General features: G+C 37.7%; 1 protein-coding gene and 2 pseudogenes across 1 annotated transcript; all 3 read left to right on the top strand.

The window, feature by feature from the left end:
- The first annotated feature begins 2,952 nt into the window (after positions 1 to 2,952).
- Positions 2,953 to 9,630, top strand: LOC120170768 (annotated as a pseudogene).
- A 3,480-nt stretch (positions 9,631 to 13,110) lies between these two features.
- Positions 13,111 to 22,106, top strand: LOC120170726 (annotated as a pseudogene).
- A 1,250-nt stretch (positions 22,107 to 23,356) lies between these two features.
- Positions 23,357 to 24,526, top strand: LOC120170767 (aspartic proteinase NANA, chloroplast-like). Its single transcript, XM_039178637.1, has one exon. The coding sequence runs from the start codon at positions 23,357 to 23,359 to the stop codon at positions 24,524 to 24,526; it is 1,170 nt and encodes a 389-aa protein (XP_039034568.1).
- The last annotated feature ends 2,691 nt before the right edge of the window (positions 24,527 to 27,217 follow it).

The following is a 27,217-nucleotide window of genomic DNA, read 5'->3' as shown; positions in this document are numbered from 1 at the left end:
TAGAGACATTTTTGATTAGTTCAGCAGTGGAATCAGAAGGTAATGATGACCAAAGCAGGTCTTTTAAGAGATGAGGATCAGGAGGTTTAACATTAAGGTCAGGGGAACCAAGCAGATTTGAGAAGAAGTTAATGACTTCATAGGACATTTCATCAAAAGTCTCTAATCTGTTCCCTTTCTCATCAATCAAAATTCTGATGGTGTCCCCTTTCTTTTTAAAAGCAACAGCAGAGTGAAAAAACTTAGTGCATTTATCACCCTCCTTAAGCCATTGAACCTTGCCTTTTTGCTTTAAGAACATATTTTCAACATTTTCAAAAGTCTTTAATTCATTTTGTAATTTGAGTTCCTCTTCAATAACAACCTTCCCTCTAAGAGTTTTAATTTGTTGTAGTTCTAGTTCTATTCTTTTCTTCTTTACCCGGTCAGACAGATCACTGTAGAAAGATTGGTTAAGATCTTTAAGGTGAGGTTTAAGTCTCTTCAGCTTAGAAAAAAGGATCTGCATAGGATTGCCAAATGCAAGATATTGCCATGAGTTTTTAACAACATTCAAGAAACTAGGGTCCTGGGTCCAGAAATTGAAAAATTTAAAGGGTTTAGGTCGATTAGCTTGAACCTCTTTGTAAAGCCAAAGGATAGCAAGACAGTGGTTAGAGGTACCAGGGGAAGAAACTCAACATGAGAAGAAGGGAAGGAATTCATCCAGTTCTGGTTGACAAGAACTCTATCAAGTTTCTTAGCTAGGAAGATGTGTTGTTGCTTGTTACTCCAAGTGAAAGAAGGCCCAAAATAAGGGTGATCAATGAGATCAAGGTCAGTTACAGTATCTTTGAATTCTCTCATAGCAGAAGAATTACAAGGAAACAACATATCAAAGTCAGACCTTTCATTAGAGTTCAGGATAACATTAAAATCCCCCCAGGATCAAAGGATAATTACCAATTGTTCTATCCAAGTTATGAAGTTGTTGCCACAGGTTTCTTCTGGTTCTGTCATCATTACTGCCATAAACAATAGTAATAATAATGGGAAGGCCAAGGTGAAGACCTTTAATAGTTATGTTTTGTTCAAAGACATGAACAATAAAACTTTAAGTCTTTTCTCCATAAGACCCAAATTCTACCATTGAAGGAAAAATCATAGTTGGTGCAAGCGTTCCAATTATAAAACTTATTAACAAGAATAGCAGACTTGTCATATTTGACTCTAGTATCCAAAGACAAAAAACATCCAATTTGTTTTGATTTGCTCTTCTAAGAACTATTTCTTATTTGAGAGGTCAGTTCAGTCCTCTAACATTCCAAAAGGCAAAGATCATTGAGAAGAAGTTTCAAGGGAACCTCCATTACCACCAACTTCAACATTTCTATCTTTTTCAAGTTTTTCTTTCTTCTTAAGTTTTAATTCTTTCACAATGCTTGCCACTCCTAAGGATGTTGCTCTAATTTTTCTTTGATGGCCTTCCGGAGCAGCAAGAATGTCATCTGCAAAACTAAGAACTGCAAATCTATTTTTGACCCAGAAATATCAGCTTTAGTTTTGTTCTTTATGGTCTTCCCCTACCCCTTTTAGGAACAGTTGGTTAGGAGCATTTGTTTCCTCAAGAAGAGAGTTAATAGATTCAGAATTTGTAATTTCTAACTCTGTTTTAGGGTTTTCCAATTCTTCAAATTCCTGAGCTACTTCAACAGATTCAATAGGCTTATTTTTACTTTTCCACTACATTAGAATTTTGCATTTCTTTTTCCTGTAGAATCTCAATACCACCTACAGTAGGATCAGTTACTGTAATAGTAGGATTATCATCTTTCTTTTTCCAGACTTGCTGTTTAACATATGTTGAGTTTTTTAGCACATTACAGTTCTTGTCAGAGTGACAAAAAATATTGCATTTTCTACAATGAGAAGGAGACAGGGCACTTCAACCAGAATTGAAGTGGATTGCCCATCCTTAAGTATAACATCTACATATTTTGGGATAATGTCTTTTACTCCTAATTCAATGCAGATTTTAGCATACTCTAGATGAGATTTAGTAGCAGTTACAGTGTCCATAGATAAAGGAGATCCTATGGCACTAGCAATGTAGCTCAAACCAGTTCTTGAAAACAACTCAAGAGGAACATTGTAAAGGTGAACCCAGACAGGAATCTTAGAAAGATCAAAAGTGAGCCGTTTCATGTTAGGCTCCCATTTTCTAAGGATTAAAGGTTTATTAAGATGTGCCAAGGTCCGTTCTTGAGTACCCAATCTCTAGCTGATTCAGATTGAAAAGAGAAAACAATAGATTACTGCCAACGAAGCTAACCTGAACTTTGCTCCTGCCAGAGCTTTCTTCCACATATTGTCCACCAGACGTTGCATAACAGCAAAATTGGGGCATCACCCAGAAATTGCCCTATGAGCGAAAGCTGCCATTCAGAGATCCCAACTTCATACACCTTAGAAGGGGGTTGGATAGTTGGGATTCCATCACGAACCCTAGGGGAAAGAATTTCAGACTATGCCCATAAGAACCCCCAATAATTTCCTCCAATCCATCGCCAACTTAAGAGAGAATAGAAACCCGCTAAGAACAGAAGGCGAAACCACGAGAATCTTTAAGGAGAAGAGAAGAAGACACCAGAGTCACGATAAAGATTTTCTGATTATACATTAGCCCGCTAACGTGCACCCAGAGAAAATCCTAAACGTGCGCCATTGGATCTCTTTTGGTAATAAATAATATAAATTCTAACATTTATAAATATTTATTCTGCTTTTTGCATTAATGGTGGTAAATTATGTTAATATTCAGGGAGTATATTAATAATTGGATAATCACAAAAAGTCAAAGATGGAAATTATATTTGTAATTCAGAAAAAAAAAAAAGTGACTATTAATTTCCGTGCATCTATTAGGAGCTCACTCTAGATAAGATACACGCATTTCGTTCCCCCCCCCCGGCAATGGAGTCGCGAGTGTTGTCACGCGCTACCCTTATCTCCGGCTTACCTTAGCTCATGCCGGAGCTTTCCGAGGGAATGTCAACGTGTCCTTTGCTTCGGCTAAGCCGATCGGAGCTGTCGGTGAAGGCGGGAACGTCATATGGGGAATCAACTAAGGCCCGCCTTGCTACTTGAGAGCTTGTTAGTTAATAAACGAGAGGTTTTGAAGCCGGTTTCGTCCGCCGAGTCGTCTCCGGCAGAAGGAGGAAGCGATTCCACCGGGTGAGGTCCGTTTCCTCCGTTCTAACTTCGGTCAACTCGTTCACGCTTCCGTCACTGACTCACTGACTCGATGTCGTTGCAGGGATACGAAGCCTGTTGGATTCTTCGAGAAGTATCCCGCTCTTGTCACCGGCTTTTCTTCTTCATGTGGTGAGTTTTGAAGTACACAAACCTTTGAACGAGTCACTTTTCGGTCCAAGTTTACTTCATTTTTTTTTTGAAATTACATGATCATCCATTGTTTACTTTTGATTCCAGGTACTTCTTGAATGTGATATTTAACATTCTGAATAAGAAGATCTACAATTACTTCCCTTATCCTTAGTGAGTACTCGAGTCTTCGTTATATTTATTGATTCTTAATGCTTGTCTATAACATGGTTTATTGTTAAGGATTCATTTCATGTCAACATTGGCGCAGTTTTGTATCGGTCATTCACTTGTTCGTGGGGGTGGTTTACTGTTGTTGAGCTGGGCTGTAGGCCTCCCTAAGCGGGCTGTAAGTGAAATCCTCATGCCTACTTCCTCAAATCTTACTAATTGCTTTTACTATTATTATACAAACACACACACATATATATGAATTATTTTTGATACATGTTCTTTTCTTTGCATCCGAAAATCTGTGCTCAACTGTTGCATGTGAGAACTTTATTGCTGTGTAGCATCAGTCTTGTTAAAGTGCATACGGGGAGACAGTCTGATTACCAGTTGTTAGGAAAATAAACCGAGTACAAGTAATTTCCCTATAACCAGATTAGTGAGAATGCGAAATAAAAGCGGAAAAATAATACCCGAAAATTGATAACGGAGTTCAGCCAATTGTGCTTACGTCTCCGGGCTGCTGTAGATCTTTTACTAAGAGAGAAAATTTACAGGTGTTTACAAAACACTCAATACTCACAAGAAAGCTCTCTAGTATAGGAAGAAAGAAATGTTTTGGGATGATTTTGAAGCTAAATGGGTAAGGGTATTTATAGTAGAAACTTAGGGACTAATCTTTGAAAATACCCTAAAGTGCAATGACTAAAGTGAATTTACCCATTCCTATTTTCAAACATCTACCAAAATTTTACCAAACTTTGAAAAACATTTTTCAAAGAAACATTTACCAAACTTTGAAAAAAACATTTTCCAAAGTTGGTTGCCAAACTTTGAAACTTTTAACAATCTCCCACTTGAAGACTGATTTTAATATGTCTTCACACCTCGATCAATGCAGCAGCATGTCTGGTCTTGTTATTCTAGCATGCCAACTGAAGCTGAACACAACTTCAGTTTGTCCGTAGTCACCGTCTTTGTCAACATGTCTGCCAGATTTTGAGCTCCACTAATCTTTTCAAGTTTCAAAATCCCATCTTCCAGAAGAGACCGGATAAAATGATATCTCAATTGTATGTGCTTTGTCTTGGAATGAAAAGACGGATTCTTTGCTAGATGGATAGCACTTTGACTGTCGCAATACAAGATATTGTTTTCTTGTTTCTTGCTAACTCTTCCAAGAAACTTTGGAGCCAAACCATCTCTTTGCTGGCTTCCGTAACAGCGACATATTCTGCTTCAGTTGTGGAGAGAGCAACTATCTTCTATAGTTGAGAAACCCAACTCACTGCAGTTCCTCCTAGAGTATAGACATACCCTGTAGTGCTCCTTCTGATGTCGACATTTCCGGCTAAGTCAGCATCTACATAGCCTGTCAGTATCATATCTCCACCTTTGAAACAAAGTGCTTTGTTTGTGGTACCCCGAAGATATCTGAGGATCATTTGACTGCTTCCCAGTGTACCTTGCCCGGATTATTCATGTACCTGCTAACAGCTCCCACTGCATGAGCAATATCTGGTCTGGTACAAAACCATGGCATACATCAGACTTCCAATTGCTGAGGCATACGGAACCTTCACCATGTGTGCACGTTCTTCCTCCGTCTTTGGTGATTGGTCTTTGGAGAGTCTGAAATGAACACTAAAGGTGTACTTACTGGTTTAGCATCTTGCATGTTGAACCTGGAAAGTACTTTGTTGATGTACTCAGCCTGCGATAACATCAAAGTCCCCGACTTGTGTCTCTCTTGATCCTCATCCCAAGAATCTGCTTTGCAGCGCCCAGATCCTTCATAGCAAACTGCTTCGACAATTTTTGCTTCAAGTTTATGATCTCTTGCATGTTTGAGCCTGCAACGAGCATGTCATCAACGTACAACAATAAAATAATGAAACTATTGTCGAACCTCTTGATGTAGCAACAATGACCTGCTTGGCATCTGGTAAAACCACTGCTACTCATGAAACTATTGAACTTCTTGTACCACTGTCTAGGAGCTTGTTTTAAACCATACAAGCTCTTCTTCAACCTGCATACCAGGTTTTTCTTGCTGCCTCTATGAAGCCTTCTGGCTGCCTCATATAGATCTCTTCCTCCAAATCACCATGAAGGAAAGCTGTCTTTACATCTAATGCTGAGATGTAAATTCTCCGCAGCTACAATTTTCAACACCAGTCTGATTGTAGACAGTTTTACGACTGGAGAGAAAATTTCATTGTAGTCAATACTTCTTTTTGCTGAAAACCTTTGACAACCAATCTGCTTTGTAGCGTTTTCTCCCATCATGTTCTTCTTTGATCCTGTAAATCCACTTGTTATGGAGCGCTTTCTTGCCTGGTGGTAATTCAGCTAATTCCCAAGTCTGATTTGACATAAGCGAGTCCATCTCATCTTTCATGGAAGACTCCCAATTGACTGAATCCTCCACATGCATTGCTTCATCATAGCACTCTGGTTCCATTGTCAGTCAGCAACAAATAGTGCAAAGAAGGTGAATACCGTTGGGTTGGTTTAGGAATTCTGGAGGAGCGTCTCAGTTCTGGTGTGTGGTTCTTCTTGAACTGCTTCAGGATTGATCTGAACATCATTTCCAGAAATATCCTCGAACTCAGCAAATTCCTTTGTTTCAGCTTCGGTATTACTTGATTCTGCGGTTGACCTATCTTTGTACATCACATTTTCATTGAAAATGACGTCTCTGCTTCTGATGATCTTTCGATTTTCGTAGTCCCAAAACCGGTAACCGAACTCATCACCACCGTAACCAACAAAGACGCATTTGTTGGACTTGGCATCAAGTTTACTTCTTTTAGCAGAGTTTATGTGTACATAAGAAATACAACCAAACACTCTTAAGTGTGAAAGGTTTATTTCTTTCTTGCTCCAAGCTTCCTCTGGTATTCCGCCATCCAAAGGAACTGAGGGCCCACGGTTGATCAGGTAAGCTGCAGTATTGATAGCTTCAGCCCATAGAAATTTGGGCAATCCGGCATGTATCCTCATGCTTCTGGCACGTTCATTCAAAGTTCTGTTCATGCGCTCTGCTACGCCATTCTGCTGCGGTGTTATGGGAACTGTTGTCTCCATCTTGATCCCATTGTTTGCGCAGAAATCTCTGAAACTACTATCTCTGTACTTCCTCCATTGTCAGACCTCAACCGCTTGACTTTCAAACCAGTCTCATTTTCCACCATGGCCTTCCATTTTCTGAAGGTATCAAAGACTTCTGATTTCTTCTTCAGAAAATAAACCCACACCTTCCTTGTTGAATCATCGATGAAGGTGACAAAATATAGTGAGCCTGCAAGAGATGGAACAGGGGATGGTCCCCATACATCAGTATGAACCAATTCTAACCTTTCTGCCTTGGGAGTCTTGCCAATCTTTGTAAAACTAACTTTCTTTTGTTTTCCAAAGATGCAATCCTCGCATAGTCCGACATCTACATTCTTTAGATCCGGCAGCTTCCCTTTGACAGAAGTATCTTCATTCCTTTCTCGCTCATATGGCCGAGCCTTTGGTGCCATAGGTTTGATTTTCCATCAACATCTGCTACTGCATGATATTCTCTAAATTTGAGGTTACATAGAGAGTACCGGTCTTCTTACCACGAGCAATGACGAGTGCTCCTTGGTAATCTTCCATTCACAGCCTGAAAAAGTTGTACTATATCCTTCTCCATCAAGCTGCCCAACAGAAATCAGATTTCTTTTGAGGCCAGGAATATGTCTCACTCCTGTCAGCTTCCAGGTGGTCTGGTTTGGCAGCTTTAGTCGGATGTCTCCTTTTCCGACGATCTTCAAGGTTTCATCATCAGCTAGATGACCTTCCCAAAATCACCACTGCAATTATAACATGTAAAATCTTTATTCCTGTTCTTGATTTGCCCCTTCTAGATTTTGATCTGCCACGATTTGAATTTCTTTCTGAAGTTCATCGTCGAATTTTAATTTGCTGTTTCCCGACGAACTGCTGACTGCTGTAACAGTAGCATTCCAACTGCCTGGTAGAGATGATAAGAGAATTAAAGCTCGAACTTCATCATCGAACTCAATTTCCACTGAACTCAACTGGGTTGTGATTGTGTTGAGTTCATTTAGGTGTTGTGCCACCGATGCCCCTTCCGCCATCCGCAAATTGAATAATCGCCTCATCAAATGAACTTTGTTTGAGGCCGATGGCTTCTCGTACATACTGGAGAGAGCCGCCATAAGACCGCCGTGGTCTTTTCCTTTGCTATGTTAAAAGCAACATTGCGGATAACGTCAGTCGGATAACTCCGAGGGCTTGTCTGTCGAGAAGAGCCCAAGCTTCATCCTTCATGCCCTCTGGTTGCTTTCCTGAGAGAGGTTGATATAGATTTTTCTGGTACAAAAAATCTTCAATCTGCATCTTCCAAAAGCCAAAGTCCGCACCATCGAACTTTTCAATTTTCACATTCCCTTCGTCTGCAGCCATCGCTCCCACTCGAATCTGGCTTCGTTTGGATCATTTCTGACAATTCTTGCGAATCACCGTGTATTAGAACACCACCGTCGACAAACTCGTATCGTCGACCGAATTTCACTATTCACGAAATTCACTATTCACGTGAATAGTAATGAATAGTAACCTCGCAGAAAATTTGACAAAATTCACAACCAAAAGCTCTGATTACCAGTTGTTAGGAAAATAAACCGAGTACAAGTAATTTCCCTATAACCAGATTAGTGAGAATGCGAAATAAAAGCGGAAAAATAATACCCGAAAATTGATAACGGAGTTCAGCCAATTGTGCTTACGTCTCCGGGCTGCTGCAGATCTTTTACTAAGAGAGAAAATTTACAAGTGTTTACAAAACACTCAATACTCACAAGAAAGCTCTCTAGTATAGGAAGAAAGAAATGTTTTGGGATGATTTTGAAGCTAAATGGGTAAGGGTATTTATAGTAGAAACTTAGGGACTAATCTTTGAAAATACCCTAAAGTGCAATGACTAAAGTGAATTTACCCATTCCTATTTTCAACAAACATCTACCAAAATTTTACCAAACTTTGAAAAACATTTTTCAAAGAAACATTTACCAAACTTTGAAAAAAACATTTTCCAAAGTTGGTTGCCAAACTTTGAAACTTTTAACAAAAATAACTTATTAATGTAAGGTTACAAACTATAAAAGTTGGTTACAATTGAAATGTTATCAAGAGTTTAATTTTTTAGGTTGGATAATGTAACATTTTAGGCTGAACTGAAAATGTTAATTCCCTATAATATTTTTGGTTGTAACCGAAATTATTATAAATTGTATAATTTTTTCTATTGTAAACCCTAAAATCATCCTTATGCAACAAAAAATGTTATAAATTTATATATATTTTTTGATTGAAAAAGATAACATTTTAAGTTGAAAATCATCTTAAATTAGTTGCCGCACAGCGAAATCACCTGTGCATATGGTGTAAGAAACCCGTGGTTATGTTGTGAAGTGTCCATGAGTAACAATTTTCTCTCGGGAAAAATGTCAATAATTTTTAGTGTAAAACAAGATAATTTGTACTTTTTTCACAGTGTGGTGTCCAAAGGTCGTTACCTTCTTCCTTTTTGATGAAAATACGATAATTTTACAACGATTTTACCCTGATTAACATTATGCAATTGTTGTTTTTCTTGTGTGTAGCCTATGGATGGAAACCTACTGAAGTTGTTGATCCCTGCTGCTGTTTGTCATGCACTTGGCCATGTAACTAGCAATGTCTCCTTTGCAGCTGTTGCTGTCTCTTTCACCCACACTATCAAAGGTATTAATGACATCATGAATCTATTCTTTTGTCCATACATACATACACGCGCGCGCGCACCCAGCCTCTATGCCAAGTTTCAGAACTTTTGGAGGAGCTATGGCAGTATGAACTTTGGCTTTATCACTTCCTCTTATTGTGTTGGCAGCTTTGAAGGAGTATAGACCACCACATTCTATACCACGCAGTAACACAGCCTTTGTGTCTTCATCTCTAACACAGCAAATTTTAGCATGGAATTCAAGGAACACGTGGTTATCCCTAGCAAGCTTAGAAACCAGAGAGCAGATTCTTAGTAATGGAGGGAACATGTAGATCACTTAAAGATAATGTGCGTGAAGATACTTGTAACTCAGCCTTGCCGACCTTACAAACAGTTAATGAATCACCATTCCAACCAGTTAGCTTACCAGGATTATTGTAGTTGGTGTGTGAAGTAATAGTTGCTGCGTTAGGTGTACGTGATGTGTTGCACCTGAGTCAATTACCCATTGTTCTTGACCAGCAGTACCGGAAAGCACCTGATTCTGCCTTGCACTTCCATTGCCATCATGGTATGTATTGTCAGATTACTACTGACTTCGTCGCAGATAATATGCTTTAGAGCTTTCAGATCCTGAGACATAATTGTCAAGGTGATGCCAGTAAACTCTTCATCAAACCTATGCCAGCACTGACTGACAAGGTGTCCCATTTTTGCCACACAACTGGCACTGCACCTTGGGTCGAGTTCTGCCCCTGCCACGAGATCTCCCTCGAGAGTGGGCCGAGTTGTTGCTCTATTGTTGTTTCTCACGATACGTGTTGGTGTCACTTTCTAGCTTTCCCTGTGCAAGACTTGCACTAACAGGTAAAGACTCATGCTGATAATCGAAGCCCTCAATTTGAGTTTCAGCATCGACAAAGCATGGTACAGATGCTGTCAAGTGACAAGAGTCACGCATGGCAGATATGACTGCAATGAAGGGCTGATACTCCCTTGTAAGGCCTTTAAGGATGCTAGCAACATGTTCAGATTCTGGAACTGGACTGCCACAAGTAACGCATCAATAACTTCTTTTATTTGGTAAGGTAGACCCTCATGTTATTCCTCCTTTCTTGAGGACTGTAATTGTAGTGTAAACTCATTACTGCAGTAGCAGATCGGTTTGTAAAAAATTGAAGAACTTTATTCCACACCTGCGCCGATGTTTCAGTACCAACAAATTGAGAAGCAGATGAGACTTACTGTAGATAGTAACCAGGAAGCTAGCGCTATCTTGGGCCAAAATTCTTCATACTCGTCATTGACGACCCGTGATTCCCTCCTTCTCCGGTCACAGTTTCTGGAGGGGGCAGCATCAGTCCAGTCAGCATCCGCTCAAGACGATGACTGCGCACGGTGAGTAGCACTTGTTGCTCCAAAGTAGGAAGTTTGACTCATCAGAATCACGTTCACCCTTTTGTTGGTGAGTGCCTTGGTATTTCGGGTTGAGAACTCCATTGAAGTAGCTGTAGATGAGACACTTTGATCCATAGCACCACGAGCAGCGGAAACAGTCCCTAGGATACGGTGGCGAATGATACCATGTTGAACTTTCAAGATAGCTGAGCTATCAAAGAATGCAAGAACTGGAAATCATCAAAGAATGCAAGAACTGAATGATTTTTCTCCTCTTTTCAACTCATCATTTACCCTATATATAGTTCAAAGTAAACAGCCAGTTACTCATTTGTTACAGCTACTAACGAATATTCAAACACCTAACTGACTAATGCTAACAGACTAACACCTTAACTGCTTCAACTGCACAAACTCAATCAGCACACTATCAGCTGTATCTCACGAAGTTGATGAGCACGTATATTCAACAACTGATAATAACGTGTACTATTATCACTTATAAATATTCTGTCTCTCAAACTAAGCTTTATTTCATCAGAAGCTTTTTCACATGGGACCTGAAACAGAAAAATAAAAGTATATATCATGTGAATAGTATTTGTATTTTCAGCATGTTGAGAATAAGTTTTTAAGGCTATTTATACTCTTGAAATGGATGGGTAATCCAACCTGTGACGGGGGTCAAAATCTTAAAGCAGAACCTCGACTAATTAATGAGACATGAGACACCATCATAATAAAGCAACAGTTTTGATGAGATTTGCATGATTAAGATGGAAAACCAATATTATCCGATAATATTTTTTTTTGATAAATTATGTGTTCAACACTTAATTATAGTTTTGGTTCGTTTTAGTACCTAAATTTAATTTTTAAAAAATTATATCTAAAGTTTAGTTTTCGTTTTATTCTAGTACCCTATAGTTAAAATATTTAGTTTTTGTTTCATTTTAGTACTCCCATTCAAAATTTAATGTTAATTTTTTTTTTTTGAAATTTTAGGTACTAAACGAACCAAAATTGATAGTTTAGGTGCTAAAGACGTTAAATTTTTAACGGTGAGGTACGAAAATGGAATGAAAACTAAATGTTAGGTATGATTTTAAAAAAATTGAAAGTTATGTATAAAATAGACAAAATTAATAATTTAGTATTAATATGTAATTTATCCTTATTTCTTTTGTTAGTTTTGGATTCATATGTTCATGGTTAGTGAACGGGGTGGTAATGATTGGGTTGAGTTAGCTTTTTAGCTATATTGAATTAGATCTCAATATTATATTTTTCACTTGATACTTGATTCGAGTTTAAAGAAGTTTTATTTTGATCCAAAATTTATAAAAAATGAGGGTAAAAATCTTATATAATCTAATTCAAATTTATTTTTTTCCATTTTTATTCGATAAAATAAATATTGTTTGGAAAAAATATAGAGAAAGATATCGTAGCAATTATCTATAAATATTGATGATGATTATACTATTATCTCAAATAAGATAAGATAAAATATTCTAACCCTAAACTCGACATTTACCCAAATTTTTGAGAAATATAATACATGAACCCATGTTTTTAAGGAAAAAACATAGCTTTTAACATTGAGACTACTCAATGAATTTTTGTATCATACATCTTAATTCACGGTTAGACATGTCAATTAATCACTAGTGTAACAATAAATAATTTTATTCAAGTATTTAAACAACCTTTTAAATTTTGATGATCCCCAAAGTATCAGTCAGATATAACTTAAATTTAATTATGAATTTAAATTTAAATTATAAACATAAAATATTTTAAATATGTAGATCGAATTATGGATATATGTATACTTATTATGACTAATTTAGACCTGAGATATTAAAAATAAGAGATCATTAGTAAATTTAGAAAATCTATTAATTAAAATATTTTAAATTTAAAGGCCGAATTTTAGCCCAAATTGATAGGTGGACCGGACTGCTTGAGCCCAATAGAAGGAGCAAGCCGGGTCCAAGAACAGCATAACTCAACACACTTAGCCTACGGTTCGATTTGCCGAACCACGAGATCCATTCAGCCACCCACACCACGAACATAAAGTACGAACATTTAATTACAACCAAAAAAAAAAATCAAAGAGTTGAAATTTCATCACAATCCAAAATATTATTTTCGATAATTTATTTGCCTTTTCCCCCTCTTTGAAAGCTCACCACAAAACACATCAAATCCAAAAAAAAAAAAATCAAAAAGAAAAGGGATTAAAATGTCAGCGCCAAAAAAAGAAAAAGAAAAAGAAAAGAAATTTGTTATGGAATTTGTAAGTGGTCTCAAGAGAAAAGACTGTTGTTGTTTTTGTTTATGTTATTGTTCTATTCCTAGTTTCACTTTATCTTATTTTCCTTTTGTTTTCTTAATAAAATTATTATATTTTTTAGTGTCTTTCAATTCATTGTTCTTCTTTGAAAACAATTCTCACCCTCTCCCTTTCTTGACTTTCACGATATTTCGTGTTTTTAGAGAGAGAAGGGCAAGGGTAAGAAGAAAAAAGGAGTGAGAAACAGGGGAAAATCAACCTTTTTTTGTTGAAAGTTGAAACCCTAAATTTGTGATCTTTGATTTCTGGGTCTTCTTCAATGGAGCCTGGTTCGGAAGGAGAAAACGATCAGGTGAAAAATCCGAACAAAACTGGTAATAGTTCCAATGAAGGTAACGCGAAGCCTAAACGACAGATGAAGACTCCGTTTCAGCTCGAAACTCTCGAAAAAGCATATGCTCGTATGTTTATTCACCTCTCTGTTGACTTGTTGATTTATATATTTTAGATTCATTTGCTTTTTCTTGGGAAATTTATGGTTATTTTTATTTATTTTTTCTTAGTGGAGACGTATCCATCTGAATCGACACGGGTCGAATTATCGGAGAAATTAGGATTAACAGATCGGCAGTTACAGATGTGGTTTTGTCACCGGAGATTGAAAGAAAAGAAGGATACTCCTACGAAAAAACAACGGAAAGGTGTTGCCTTACCACCGGGATCTCCAATAGATGAGTTGCGGGCCGGGCCTGATCCGGAAAACGGGTCTGAGTCTGGGTCTGGATCTGGATCTAGTCCGTGTATGGAGCCTAGAAATTGACAGGAGGTTACCCTCGGGGCATGATGGATGATGTCTCGCGGTTCATGCCCCGCCTTTGAGGAGGTATTATGAGTCACAGCAGTCAATAATGGAGCTAAGAGCAATTGCTTGTGTGGAGGCACAGTTGGGGGAGCCATTGAGGGATGATGGCCCTATTCTCGGATTGGAGTTTGATCCATTGCCTCCTGATGCATTCGGAGGTATAACATTGCTTCTATAGAGTTCATATTTTTGTGAAATGCAGACTACATTTCGCACTTTCATTCATGGATTTAGAAAATTAAATGTTGTTTAGTTTGTTTTGCCTTTTGATAGTTTGTGTATTGTTATGTACCAGGCCTAGTACTGGTAGGTGAGAACGGAAATGCATGTTTTGATTTGTTTTTTTCTTTTGTGAACAGCGATTCCAGAGCCGCAGAAGAGGTCTGCGCAGTCTTATGATAGCAAAGTAAATGAGCGACATGATGGCCGCCCAAGCAAGTTGGTTTCTCAAAACCCCTTTTTCATGCTTTTAGTTTACTTTGATATTAAAATTGTGTGGTTGAAGAAATTTTGTACTGTAATGCAGTTGTGACAGTTTGTCAGTGGTATGATGAATTCTCCATCTGCTTTTCTGAATCATTTGATTGAAATTTAGCAACCATAAATATTTGCGAACTATTTCATTTTTACGATGCTAGTTTTCTCTTCACTATGCTTATTTCTTTGGGACTGGTTAATGGTTATTGAATGTTTTAATGTGATATAGTAGGTTTAGCAGTCTAGCATGTTTAAAGTGATATGCTGCTGGCACGATTATCTTTGATATTTTATTTATTTCGAGCCAGATGTTATGCTATATTTAAAATTGAAAATGCTTATTATTATTCTTTCATTTTGTTTTTTGAATTTTGTTGGGAATGAAACTTATATTACATAGTGTATATGGTCGCTTTATTGATATCACATGTACCGTGACCTCAGGGTGCTGCAAGGGCTTTTCATGAGTATCAGTTTCTTCCCGAGCATTCGAGTCTTAGATCTGATACATATGGACAAGTTACTCAAACTCTTTTTCATGAATCCCCAGTCGATGGTGCAAGGGGTAGAGCTGCATCATTTGTCCATGGAGAGGAGCCATTGTCCAGGGTTCATGGTATCCAAAGTCATGGATCTCGAGTTCGTGTTTTACCTCAACAAGACAAGACTGGAATTATTACTTTATCATCTCAAGTGGTCGAGGATCCTCTTGCTGAAAGGGAATCATTTATAAATGACAGAATAACTGCTCACTCTAGTTCCCATCCGGTTTTGGGATCTGAAGATTCATATATGTTGTCTTCTGGGAAAACCTTGAATAACGATGCTGATTTACATCATGATAGAAAGCGCAAGGTGCCTAGCTTACTTTAATATGTTTCGTATATAATATACTTTCACAATTTCTAATTTTGTGTCATATTTCTTCTTGTAGAGTGATGAAACTAGAATTGCCAGGGAGGTCGAAGCACATGAGAACAGAATTCGCAAAGAGCTCGAGAAACTAGATAATAAAAGGCGGAAGGTTTGCTGTTTTCTATTTTTTTTCCTTTTCAAATTGACCTGACGAATCATCGTACACATTCATATTGTGAAAATTGTTCTTCTCAGAGTGAAGAAAGAGTGAGGAAAGAAATGGAAAGGCTTGAGCGTGAAAGAAGGAAGGAAGAAGAGAGGTTATTGCGTGAGAAGCAGCGAGAAGAGGAGAGACAGCAGCGTGAGCAAAGACGTGAGATGGAAAGAAGAGAAAAGTTTTTGCAGAAAGAATATTTACGAGTTAGTTTGAGAATCCATTAATCTGTTGTTTTGAGTATAATGTTGACTTTAATTAAAAAAATTGTGAGAACTCTCTCTTTCTTCTTGTCCTTGGTTATAATTTTGGGCTTCTTCATAGGCTGAGAAAAAGAGACAAAAGGAAGTGCTTCGCAGAGAGAAAGAGGAAGAGAGACGTAGAATTGCCAGACAGAAGGCAGATGCACGAAAAATTGCTAAAGAGTCTATGGATCTTCTCGAAGATGAACAACTAGAACTCATGGAATTGGCTGCCGCTCACAAGGGATTACCCTCAATTTTTCATCTCGATCATGAGAGTTTGCAAAATCTGGAGTCATTTAGAGGTACATGTCTCTTGAAGTTTGTATTTGTCTGACTGCCTTTGTAAAAATTTTACTTCGGTTTGGAGCTTTCTGACTAAGAGAAAAAACCTAAACTTTGATATTACTTTTCTGAAAATTATAGGTCTAACTGTAACTGATTGCTGGTTATCAAGTATGTTAAGTTGCTTCGCAGTGGAAAATATATATTTTTAGATTCCCTCGAGCCTTTATTCTCCCTTTCCCCTTGAAATTCAACCATTTTGTTAAACCACTAGATGTCACCAATGTTACGGATATTTTGAATGTCATTGGTTGGAAAAACATTTCCCCCCATTAATGAATAATTATAATTTATTCTTAACTAGGAGGATATGATTGTAGGCGTATTAATTGTATTTCTTTTGCTTGAAGCTGCAAAGATTGGTTATGTTTCTCTTACTGTTTATGTGAATTTTTCAGTAAATCTTTTTGATTTTTCATTTTTTGATGGGTCATGTTCTTTTGCCATCTATTTTGACTTTGTAGCACCTTGGAGCTGATAATATCACTTTCTGTTTTAGGCTCGTTAAGCCCGTATCCCCCAAAGTCTGTGCAATTGAAAAGGATATTTGCCATTGAACCGTGGATTGATTCTGAGGAATATGTTGGGAATCTTCTCATGGTATGTGGCATACTTCTCAAACTTTCTTCTGCTTTTAAATTACAAGTCTAATGTTCTTTCTCACAATTTATATTTGCAATTTGTTTTCTAAATGATTAAAGGTAACACATACACATGGTACTTCATTTCTAAAAGTAAAAGTTTCAATAACACAATTTCCTTTATCAGGCATGGAGATTTTTGATTACTTTTGCTGATGATCTCAGACTATGGCCTTTTACACTTGATGAGTTAATCCAAGCTTTTCATGACTATGTAAGTTTCTAATGGAACATTTAGTTTTCTAATTTCATTTTATATGCAGCTTTCTCGTTTAATATTCTTATCATGTTGACATTAGGATTCAAGGTTGTTGGGTGAGATACATGTTGCTCTTTTAAAATCAATCATAAAAGACATTGAAGATGTTGCAAGAACACCAGTAACTGGATTAGGGATGAATCAGTTCTCTGTTGCCAACCCTGAAGGTGGGCACCCTCAAATTGTTGAAGGGGTAAGTGTTGTTGTAGCTTTGTTTTTGCGCTTATTTTCCATTATTGCTGAACCCCTTTGTATTTGATATTTTCCAGGCATATTCCTGGGGTTTTGACATCCGAAATTGGCAGAATCACCTGAATCCATTAACATGGCCTGAAATTTTCCGGCAATTAGCCATATCTGCTGGCTTTGGACCACAATTAAAGAAACGAACTGGTGCCCGGATGTACATGGGCAACAATGATGAGGTTTTGTGACACTTATTTCTCCCATAATAGTATCTAGTGTGCCTGTGTGTATAATATTATATATTTGTCATAATGGAAATGCTTTAAAGGCTGGATGTATTGCTTGGAGCTCCCCTCTTCAGAATACATATGCCTATGGTTCCTGATAATCACTTCTGATGGTTAAGATGATGGACTTAAAATAGTAATTATAAGTGATAGAATAGGAAAGCCTTTTAAGATGATTTGGGTTATATTTCTCGAAATCATTCGTTTAGATGAGTTTGGAATCTGAATAGCATTTTTTGCAGGTCAAGGATAATTTTTTTCAGCTTGGTGTGTATGGGTATATATATTGATGCACTAATATGTTGAGACACTAATAGCTTGCGTTTTCTTAGGAAAAGTTGTAATCCCTTGCTTATTCCTTTAAACTTGATTATGCCAGGGAATTATGAACTGTTTAAGTTTGACAAATTTTAGGGCTTTCTTTTAGCATCTTTAAATAGTTATTTGTTTTGGTGATTTGGTATGATTAAAGCAGCTGATTGGTATTTGGTTATTGTATTCATACCTGCAGAGTAAGGGTTGTGAAAATGTTGTTTCTACTCTACGCAATGGTTCAGCAGCTGAGAATGCATTTGCGTTGATGCGAGAAAAAGGTTTGTTACATCCAAGAAAATCAAGGCATCGTTTAACACCTGGGACTGTAAAATTTGCAGCTTTTCATGTTCTTTCACTTGAGGGAAGCGAAGGATTAACAGTGTTGGAACTTGCAGATAAGATTCAAGTGAGTTTGGATTGTGCTCCTATTAGGTGTCAATTTGGTTTCTATATTTTACACGCCTTTTCCTAATGTATTTGTTTTCTATAAGAAATCTGGACTTCGGGACCTTTCAACCAGCAGGACGCCAGAGGCTTCTATTTCTGTTGCTTTGACAAGGGATACAAAACTTTTTGAAAGAGTAGCTCCTTCAACTTATTGTGTACGACCCACTTATAGGAAAGATCCTTCTGATGCTGAGGCCATACTTGCAGAAGCTAGGAAAAAGATTCGACAGTTTGAAAATGGATTTTTAGGTGAAGATGCTGATGAAGTTGGAAGAGATGATATTGAAAGAGAAGATGATTCTGAATGTGATCTTGACGAGGACCCTGAAGTTGACGATATAGCCAATCCCTCAAATGCTAACAAGGATACTGATTGTCCTAAGGCTGGAGTAAACACTTGTTCAGGAAGTGAAAAAGTCCATACCTCTACCAATGATGCACCTAGTGCTCAGGATGAATTTGATGAGGATTTTCATCTTTCCCTTCAAATACCATGAAGGATGCCAATGATCCAAGTAACTGTGTTGAGGAGAATGGAACAGGCAATCTTGATCAACAGAATCTTGAAATCAATGAAAGTGAGTCTGGCGAGTCATGGATTCAGGGTCTTTCAGAAGGTGATTATTCTCATCTTAGTGTCGAGGAACGCCTCAATGCTCTAGTTGCCTTAATTGGTATTGCAAATGAAGGGAACTCTATTCGTGCTGTGCTGAGGTAATTTTTAAATCGCAGTTTTGTCTGATTTGTTGTTCCTTTGATCATAAAGCCACCATTCATTTTCCTCTTTGTAATTTGATTTATGAATTCACAGGATCGTTTAGAAGCAGCAAATGCTCTTAAAAAGCAAATGTGGGCTGAGGCTCAGCTGGATAAAGGCCGTCTGAAGGAAGAAATCATTATTAAAATGGATTTTCCATCTGTGATGGGAATCAAGGCCGAAGCTCAACTGCATAATTCTGCATTGGAGGGAAGCCCAAGTCCATTTCCAACCGCTGATACTAAAAATGATGAGGCAGAAGACAAAAAACCCTTGCCATGTTCACAAAGTGTTCAGAATGACCTCAATAGTTATCCTGCTGAAAGGGCCTTGGTACTTCATGAGGCTTCCATTGGACCAGATAACTTCTCTGCTCAGCAGCATGGATATGCTTCAAAAAGATCACGATCACAGTTGAAATCATACATTTCCCACAGAGCAGAAGAAATGTATGTGTACAGGTCTTTACCTCTTGGGCAAGATCGTAAACGTAACAGATACTGGCAGTTTGTTGCTTCTGCTTCTAAAAATGACCCTTGTTCTGGCCGGATATTTGTTGAATTGCATGATGGACATTGGAGGCTGATTGATTCTGAAGAGGTATGCCATGCTATTTACAAAGAGAACCCTGGGGTTATATGTTGGGATGAATTGTTAGTGCTAGAATAAATTGTTTAACTTTTGTATCTTACATCTGATCGCTTTTCTTTTATGTTTTCAATCAACTGCCTTGTAGGCCTTTGATGCCCTTTTGGCATCTTTAGATGCACGAGGAATTCGAGAATCACATTTACGGATAATGTTGCACAAGATTGAATCTTCCTTCAAAGAAAATTCCCGCAGGAGTTTGCATTGTACCACAGCTATTGGCCGAAGTGGAAGCTCTACTGAAAATGAAGCTTCAGAAATAGATTCCAGTCCCAACTTTCCTGCCAGTTTCGACGGTCATAGCAATGCAATTTGTGGATTGAACTACGATGCATCGGAGAAATTATCTTCTTTCAAAATTCAGCTTGGGAGGAACGAAAATGAGAAAAATGCAGCCCTGAAGAGGTACCTAGATTTCCAGAGTTGGATGTGGAAAGAATGTTATAATTCCTCAACTTTGTTTGCAATGAAATACGGGAAGAAGAGATGTGAGGACCTGTTGGCTGTTTGCGATTCTTGCCTTGGCTCTTATATCCCAGAAGAGATGCATTGTAGTTACTGCCACCAGAATGTTGGATCAATTAACAATTGTTTCAATTTCTCAGAACATAAGGTTCGGTGCAAAGAAAACCAGAATTTAGACACCAAGGTTACACATACACCCGATTCTTCTCTTCCCCTGGGAATCAACCTTCTAAAGTCCTTGTGTGCTCTAGTTGAGGTGAGCAGGCTGAAACCCGCTAATGATTTTCCTTATAAATTGGAACTTTTTAGTTATAATATTTTTGTTTCATATTTTCCCTTTGATAGGTATCTGTTCCACCTGAAGCCCTTGAATCAATTTGGACAGAAGACCATAGAAAGATTTGGTGCAGGAAGCTGAATGCGTCTTCTTCTGCAGATGAACTACTAAAGGTTTTCATTTGTTTGAACTTTGAACTCTGAAGCAGGATCAAATGTATCGATGTTTCTTGTTCGATGCAATTTTATTATGCTTCAGCTCTCTTCTAACCACTGCTGTAGCCATTTTGCATGTCCCTAATACTGTGTTCTATTTGATGCTTAATTCGTCGGCCACTGATATTACATTGTCTATCAAATGGTTGAATATGTTTTCTAGATATAGTTCTGATCTCAGTCTTACATTAAATGTCATGTTGGTGTTGCAGATGTTGACTCACCTTGAGAGTGCTGTAATGCGAGATTACTTATCGTCCAACTTCGAGTTGACAAAGGAATTATTGGGTTCTACTCTGCAATCGGAGAGTGATTCCACTGAGTCTGTCCTTCCATGGATACCCCAAACCACTGCAGCTGTAGCTTTACGGCTTTTGGAGCTTGATGCGTCCATAATGTATGTAAAGCCAGCGAAAGTTGAGCCTTCCGAGAATAAAGAAGCTAGGGCATATATAGTGAGTTTTTTAATCCCTTATCGCTTGTGGGTATAATTTAATGCGTACAAAAATGGTTAAAACTTCTCTCAGTTTTGTGCTCTGGTCATTCTATAATGTTATTGCAGGCTACACTATTATTTAATTTTTGAAGTGCATGCTAATCATTATTGTCAAATATGCAGAAGCTTCCTTCGAGAACCTCTTTTGTAATCAAGAATAAAGAGCTTGAATTGAAAGAACTAAACCATGATGAGCCCATGAAAGGAGAAAACTTTACGGACGTTGGCAGCAGCAGGCGCAACTATAAACGAGGAAGAGGGAGTCGCGAACAAGGATCTGGTAGACACTGGCAGAGGAGAGGTTCTGGTTCCAAATACGATTCTGGCAAACGAAGTGCTAGAAGAAACTATAACTTAACTCTTCATTTCAATCAGCAGGGCCAAAGAACAAATGGTCAGTGTCCTGGTCATGGCCGCCGAACAGTTAGAAAGAGAGCGGAAAGGAGAGTTGGTGACAATATGACCGTGGCTTGTATGGCTGATGTGGTTAAACCTAAGACCAGTGCTGTATCTGTGAGAGAATTGGATGAAGAATGGAGGGATGGAAACTTCAGGACTATGCAAGTGGTAAATCCTCCTGATAGTAACAGCGCCGAAGAGTCAGATGTCAATGCACAAGATGAGGGATATGAGCAAGGAAACTGGGAGTTGGATTATAATGGTGCCTCTAATGGTTGGAATAGGGAGCCGATTGTAGCTAGCGAAGAAGATGATGATTACGAAGATGGTAATGGATTTGAGCAGCAAGGAGAAGAGGAGGAAGATTCAGATGGAGATCTAGAGATGAGTGAGGCACCAGATAAATTAGCAGGAGACAAAACTAGAGATGAGGATAGGTCAGACTTGTCAGTTTCCGAAGATTATAGCGAGTGAACTGACATTCGAAAAGAAATTTGCCGGTGCATGAACTGCATCATCTTCATAAAGTTATAGCTTCAAAATCGACTGAATCGGGTCAGGTCGAGTCGGCAGGGTTACCAAAAGTAGCAGCTCGGCCCCCTTCACTCCTCTATATAAGGTTTCAGTAGTTATATAGGGAATTAGAGGTTAACGCAGATCTGAAATGCAACTACTGATTAGAAAGGGTTGCCAACATATAATGTTTCACGTTTAAGGTTTCCTTAAAATATCGCGGCTTCTTGTATAACAGAAAAATTATGGGTTAATTACTCCTAAGGGCACATAGTTATTAGTTTTGGTAACATTCACTTTAATAAAGTTTACAAATGTCAATTAAAATATTATTAGAATCAGTTTATTTCCTTGTTAAGATTGAAACTAATGTCTAATATAAAATCTATACATTTTATTAATCTTAAATAAAAAATAATTTTATAAACTTTATTCTTGATATTTAAAAATATTGTAAAATTAATTCAGTTTTGTAATATTGTCAAAGTAAATAAGTTTATTGGATTAGAATAGTAAGTGGATAATTGAATTTTATAATAAAATAAAAAAATATTTTTAAAATGTTATACCAAAAAGTAACATGAGTGATAATATTTTTGGAGTAGAATAAGTAATTTAAGAAAAGAATAAAGACTATAATGATAAAAACTTTAAATATGAAAGCTGAATTATTTTAAATTATGATTAGTAGGCATGCATAAATCTTACTGTATAATAATATTTTAATTGAATAACATGTTTGCATTGGCTTGTTTATTACCGAACTCATGACTTAGGAATACTTTATTTACATTTATTAATGAAATATTAATAGTTTATATTTTCCTCCATTTCTATTTATGGAGCCAAAATGCTACTTTGTTAAGGAAAAGATTTCAATGATTACTTTGATACGGCCATGTTTCGACCATTAATTTGGTAAGGTGAAGCTAATAGTTTGTAAACTATGGACAATAACAGGAATTGTTTTTTTGTAAAATCATGTACAAGTCTGAATTGAGGTGGGGGGAATTAGTAAATTTGTAAGAAAAACATGAAGACATAAACGGGTGGCCATGAGTTTATAAACAGAAAAAAGAACAAGTGTATGGCCAGGGGGGTTGCATGTGTTTATATAAACAAATGTCGTTCGTATTTAGATGGGTAATAATTGCTGGTAGTACCGGCATCCGGTTGTTTCCTTTTGGGCCATACAAGGATGGAGAGGACGAAGTCCCTTATTTTCCTTATATGGTTCTTGTTATTGAAAGTCAGTTTGTTGTTTGGGGTGGATGCTTCCCAAGCCAAGTTCAAGCTCATCCACAGGCACTCACCTGAGCTAGGAGACCATCCCAAATCCACCCTCGGACCCCAATCAATGGAAGAGAACGCATCAAACAACTGGTGCACAGCGACTACGCTCGATCACGAACCATTCAACACAGGCTAGCTCGGCCTGGGCGGAGGACCTACGAGCACATGGCCCCCAAGCACGACCTGGTGGAGCTGGCAATGCGCTCGGCGGCCGATTTAGGGACCGGCCAATATTTCATTTCCATGAGAATCGGAACACCACCAAAGAAGTTTTTAATGTTGGTGGATACAGGCAGCGATCTTACATGGATTAGATGCAACAATCGAAACAATAACTGTTCCAAAGACGGGGAGTCGCGGGAGAGGATTTATCATCCTAATGAATCGCGTACCTTTCGGCCCATCCCATGTTCCTCAAGCTATTGCAGAAACGAGCTCGTGCCTTTTAACTCCTTGAATGATTGCCCTAGGCCAGATGCTCCATGCAGGTACGATACTCAGTACGTAGATGGCCAAAGCGTGAGCGGAACCTTCGGCAATGACACCATTACAATCAAGATGAGAGGAAACGAAAAGGTGAAACTAGAGAATATAACCATCGGGTGTTCCGAGTCAATAAGCTCACACAATTTCGAACTCGACGGTTTATTAGGATTAGGCTGCATCCTTCAGTCCTTCACAGGGCAAGCAATAACACGGTACGAGAAGAAATTCTCCTACTGCTTGGTGGATCATTTGAGCCCCAGTAATCTAGCCAACTTCCTTGTCTTCGGCAGCGGAGATAATCAACTCCCGAACATACAAGAGACGGAGCTGCTCCTCGGTGCATGGTACTGGAGCACACATTATCATGTAAATGTCAGCGGCATCTCACTCGACGGCAAAATGCTTGATATCCCATCAGATGTGTGGTTATACAATCCTCGTGCTAGACAAGGTGGGATGATTTTGGACACTGGTACATCGTTAACGGCCCTCGCCGCACCGGCATACGACAAAGTCATGAAAGGTCTTATTCCTTCTATATCCAGATTCCAGAGAGAGACTAGAGAATGGCCTGGTCAAATGCCGGGACAATGTTTCAATTCTACGGGGTTCGAGGAGACTATGGTGCCTAGACTGGCGATTCATTTCGCAGACGGAGCTAAGTTCAAGCCGCCGGTGAAAAGTTATGTGATCGACGAAGTAATCGGGATTAAGTGCCTTGGGTTTATCAAGTTCGATTGGCATGAGGTTTCCATTATTGGCAATATCTTACAACAAAATTATTTCTGGGAGTTCGATATTTGGAACCAGAAGTTAAGATTCGCTCCTTCTAGCTGCACATTGAATTGACCATCACAATCGTTTTTCAAATTAAATGTGAGTTGATGATCTGAATTTGTACTTTTAAATGTTATTTTTCCTATAATTCATTCAAATGAACAAATTGCTACACCTCCGTCACTAGCTAATAACATCGTGGAATTGCATCCACCAATCCCAGTTAATTCGTATGAACAATATTATTTTTATTTATGTATTAAAACTACAAATTTTTCCTTTGAAAATCGTTGATAAAAAAGTGGAGTTGTAACGGATTTTAATGGTTAATCTTTTTTATTTAGATAGAGAGTCGTAGTCGGTTATTTTATAGGGGAGAATAGAGTAAAAAGATTTAAGATGATGATGAATAGTCAGAGAGAGAGAGAGAGTCCCTAAAGAGAATATTCTATGTCGAGCCTTTCATGGTAAGTTATATATTGACCCTTAGTGTTGATGTTAGACGTAAGGTGATCATGACTATTTTTAGGTTGGCATGCTAAATAGAATTAGTTGTCAAATACTATAGTATAAATCATGTCGGTTTGTTAGAGGTCACATCAAGCGTGTGTAGCTATTCAGAGGACATGAAATTTTAGAGGTTTTGAAGAACTCTAAAGGATAGATCTAAAAGCTTCGAAGAATTTTGGAGGCCTTAATGTTTGATAGGTGGATAAATGGCGGCGGAGTTATAACTTTGATAAGAGATTTAAAAGAGATATAATAAAAATATTTAGTTTGTTTTTTGATATTAATTAGTAAAGATAATCCACCAAAATGATGATCATGAGATAATTATGCTAATAGTTAAACAAACTAGGTATAATTCAAAAATTCTAAAAAGAACAATAATAGGAAAAAAGATGGAAGTGAGAAATTTGAACTAAGAGCTGGTGAAAAGATTTGATTGATAAAAATATGAGGATTCAATTAATTTTTTTTAAAGTTTGAAGACCAATTTATAATTTGACCATAAATGTAGCCAGTGTTACTGAATTAACCCAAACAATGCACAAGTTTATTCAAGGTAGATTTGCTAGAACCCCACTAAATGCAAAACCACTCGAAAGCCTAAAACTCTTCCATCTCAAAACACAAAAGCCTCTAAAATGTCCGCCGCCACCCGAGCGACCGCAACCACCAGACTTGCCGGTGCAACCAAGCCCATGCCTCGACCCGCTTGCTCACCTTTTCGGATCTCCAAGCAAAACCCGTTCCTTTCTCGCATTTTCAGGTAATGTATATTGATCTCTTTTTTATAAAAATGTTCAGGGAGTAAATTAACGGTATATTTCTTATAATAAAATTGAAAAAAGGTCACCGGTGCAGATGAGTTGCTGTGTGGAAACGCTATTGCCATATCACACAGCCACTGCTTCGGCTTTGCTGACTTCCATACTCTCTTCCTGTTGCCGGAGAGCGGGTTGGACCGCTGAAGGTACTTCTATCCACTCTTTTATTCATTTTGATCTGTTGAATTATTGGGTTTTAAAGCATTCCAAGTTTTAGCTACGTAGAAAGTTAGCAGTTTAATGATTAATGAATTTTGAATTAAGATATAATTGTAGACACAGACCGAAATAAACATATATATATATATATATATATATATATATATATATATATATATATATATTGTATAAATATTATTATTATTTTATTAAACTAACACGTTTTACATTTGTTTCATTTCTGTATCAGGCCCAACTTACATTACACGTGGCCCAGCATAATACAATGGCCCAACAAGCCCACTACACGCCCCAAGCCCAAACCGGTTCAAGACCAGTTGAAGCTAGGGTTTCCAGAACCCTAGCCAGCTTCTCTCCAGCGCCGTTCTCCCCTTCAACGAGAGATCCCACAGCCGCACGCATCTCAACAGCACCAGATTTCTCGGGAACCACCATCGCCACGCCGGTCATTTCGCTCAACAAACAACAACCAACACACATTAGATTTCTAGTTAGATTAGGAGTCTAAAAATAGAATTTTTGTAAACTATAAATAAGAGTAATCAACGCCATTTGTAACACACAGTAGATATACGAAATACAAATAGAAAAATTCGAGCAATTTTAGAGCGAAATCAGAGCAATTTTTGTAATTTTTCGAAAAGCAATAAAGATCTACACGCCCTAAAGGAGTTTTTGAAAAAACCGACTTCATATTCGAAGAGAGGGAGAAAAAAGCTTTTTTTTTAAAAAATAATTTTTTACCACCCCGGCGCGGCGGCGGGACGCCGGATTCTGGGTTTTGGGGCGGCCGTGTTCTTCACAATGAAGAACACGGTTGAAGCTTTGAGAGAAAAGGAAGAAAGGAGGGAGGGGGTGTACGTTTGAAAGGAAGGGAAATGAGGGATTTTGGTATATAAGTGGTATTTATAGTACCCATTTAGCCGACACACGACCCGATCCAATACCATGTGACCAGCGTGTTTCTGTTTAAAAAGGGGTAAATTGTGCTTTTGGTCCCTATAGTTTTAAAACTTCTAATTTGCCCCCTAAATCTGATTTTTCACGTTAATTTGCTTCTAATTTGACCACCCGATTAACTTTCATTTCAATTTAGTCATTTTATTATTTGTATTATTTTTTATTTGTTCATTTTATTTTTTTCTTATTTCCTATTATTATTATTATTATTTTATTATTTTGTCTATACGTTATTATATATATTTTTATTTATTTCTATTTGTTTTTGTCCTTTTATTTTTTTTATTTTATA

Source organism: Hibiscus syriacus, unplaced genomic scaffold (assembly GCF_006381635.1).
Source record: "Hibiscus syriacus cultivar Baekdansim isolate YM2019G1 unplaced genomic scaffold, ASM638163v2 tig00111792_pilon, whole genome shotgun sequence".
Lineage (NCBI taxonomy): Eukaryota > Viridiplantae > Streptophyta > Magnoliopsida > Malvales > Malvaceae > Hibiscus > Hibiscus syriacus.
The sequence above is the reverse complement of the archived record's forward strand: the minus strand, read 5'-3'. Positions and strand labels throughout refer to the sequence as shown.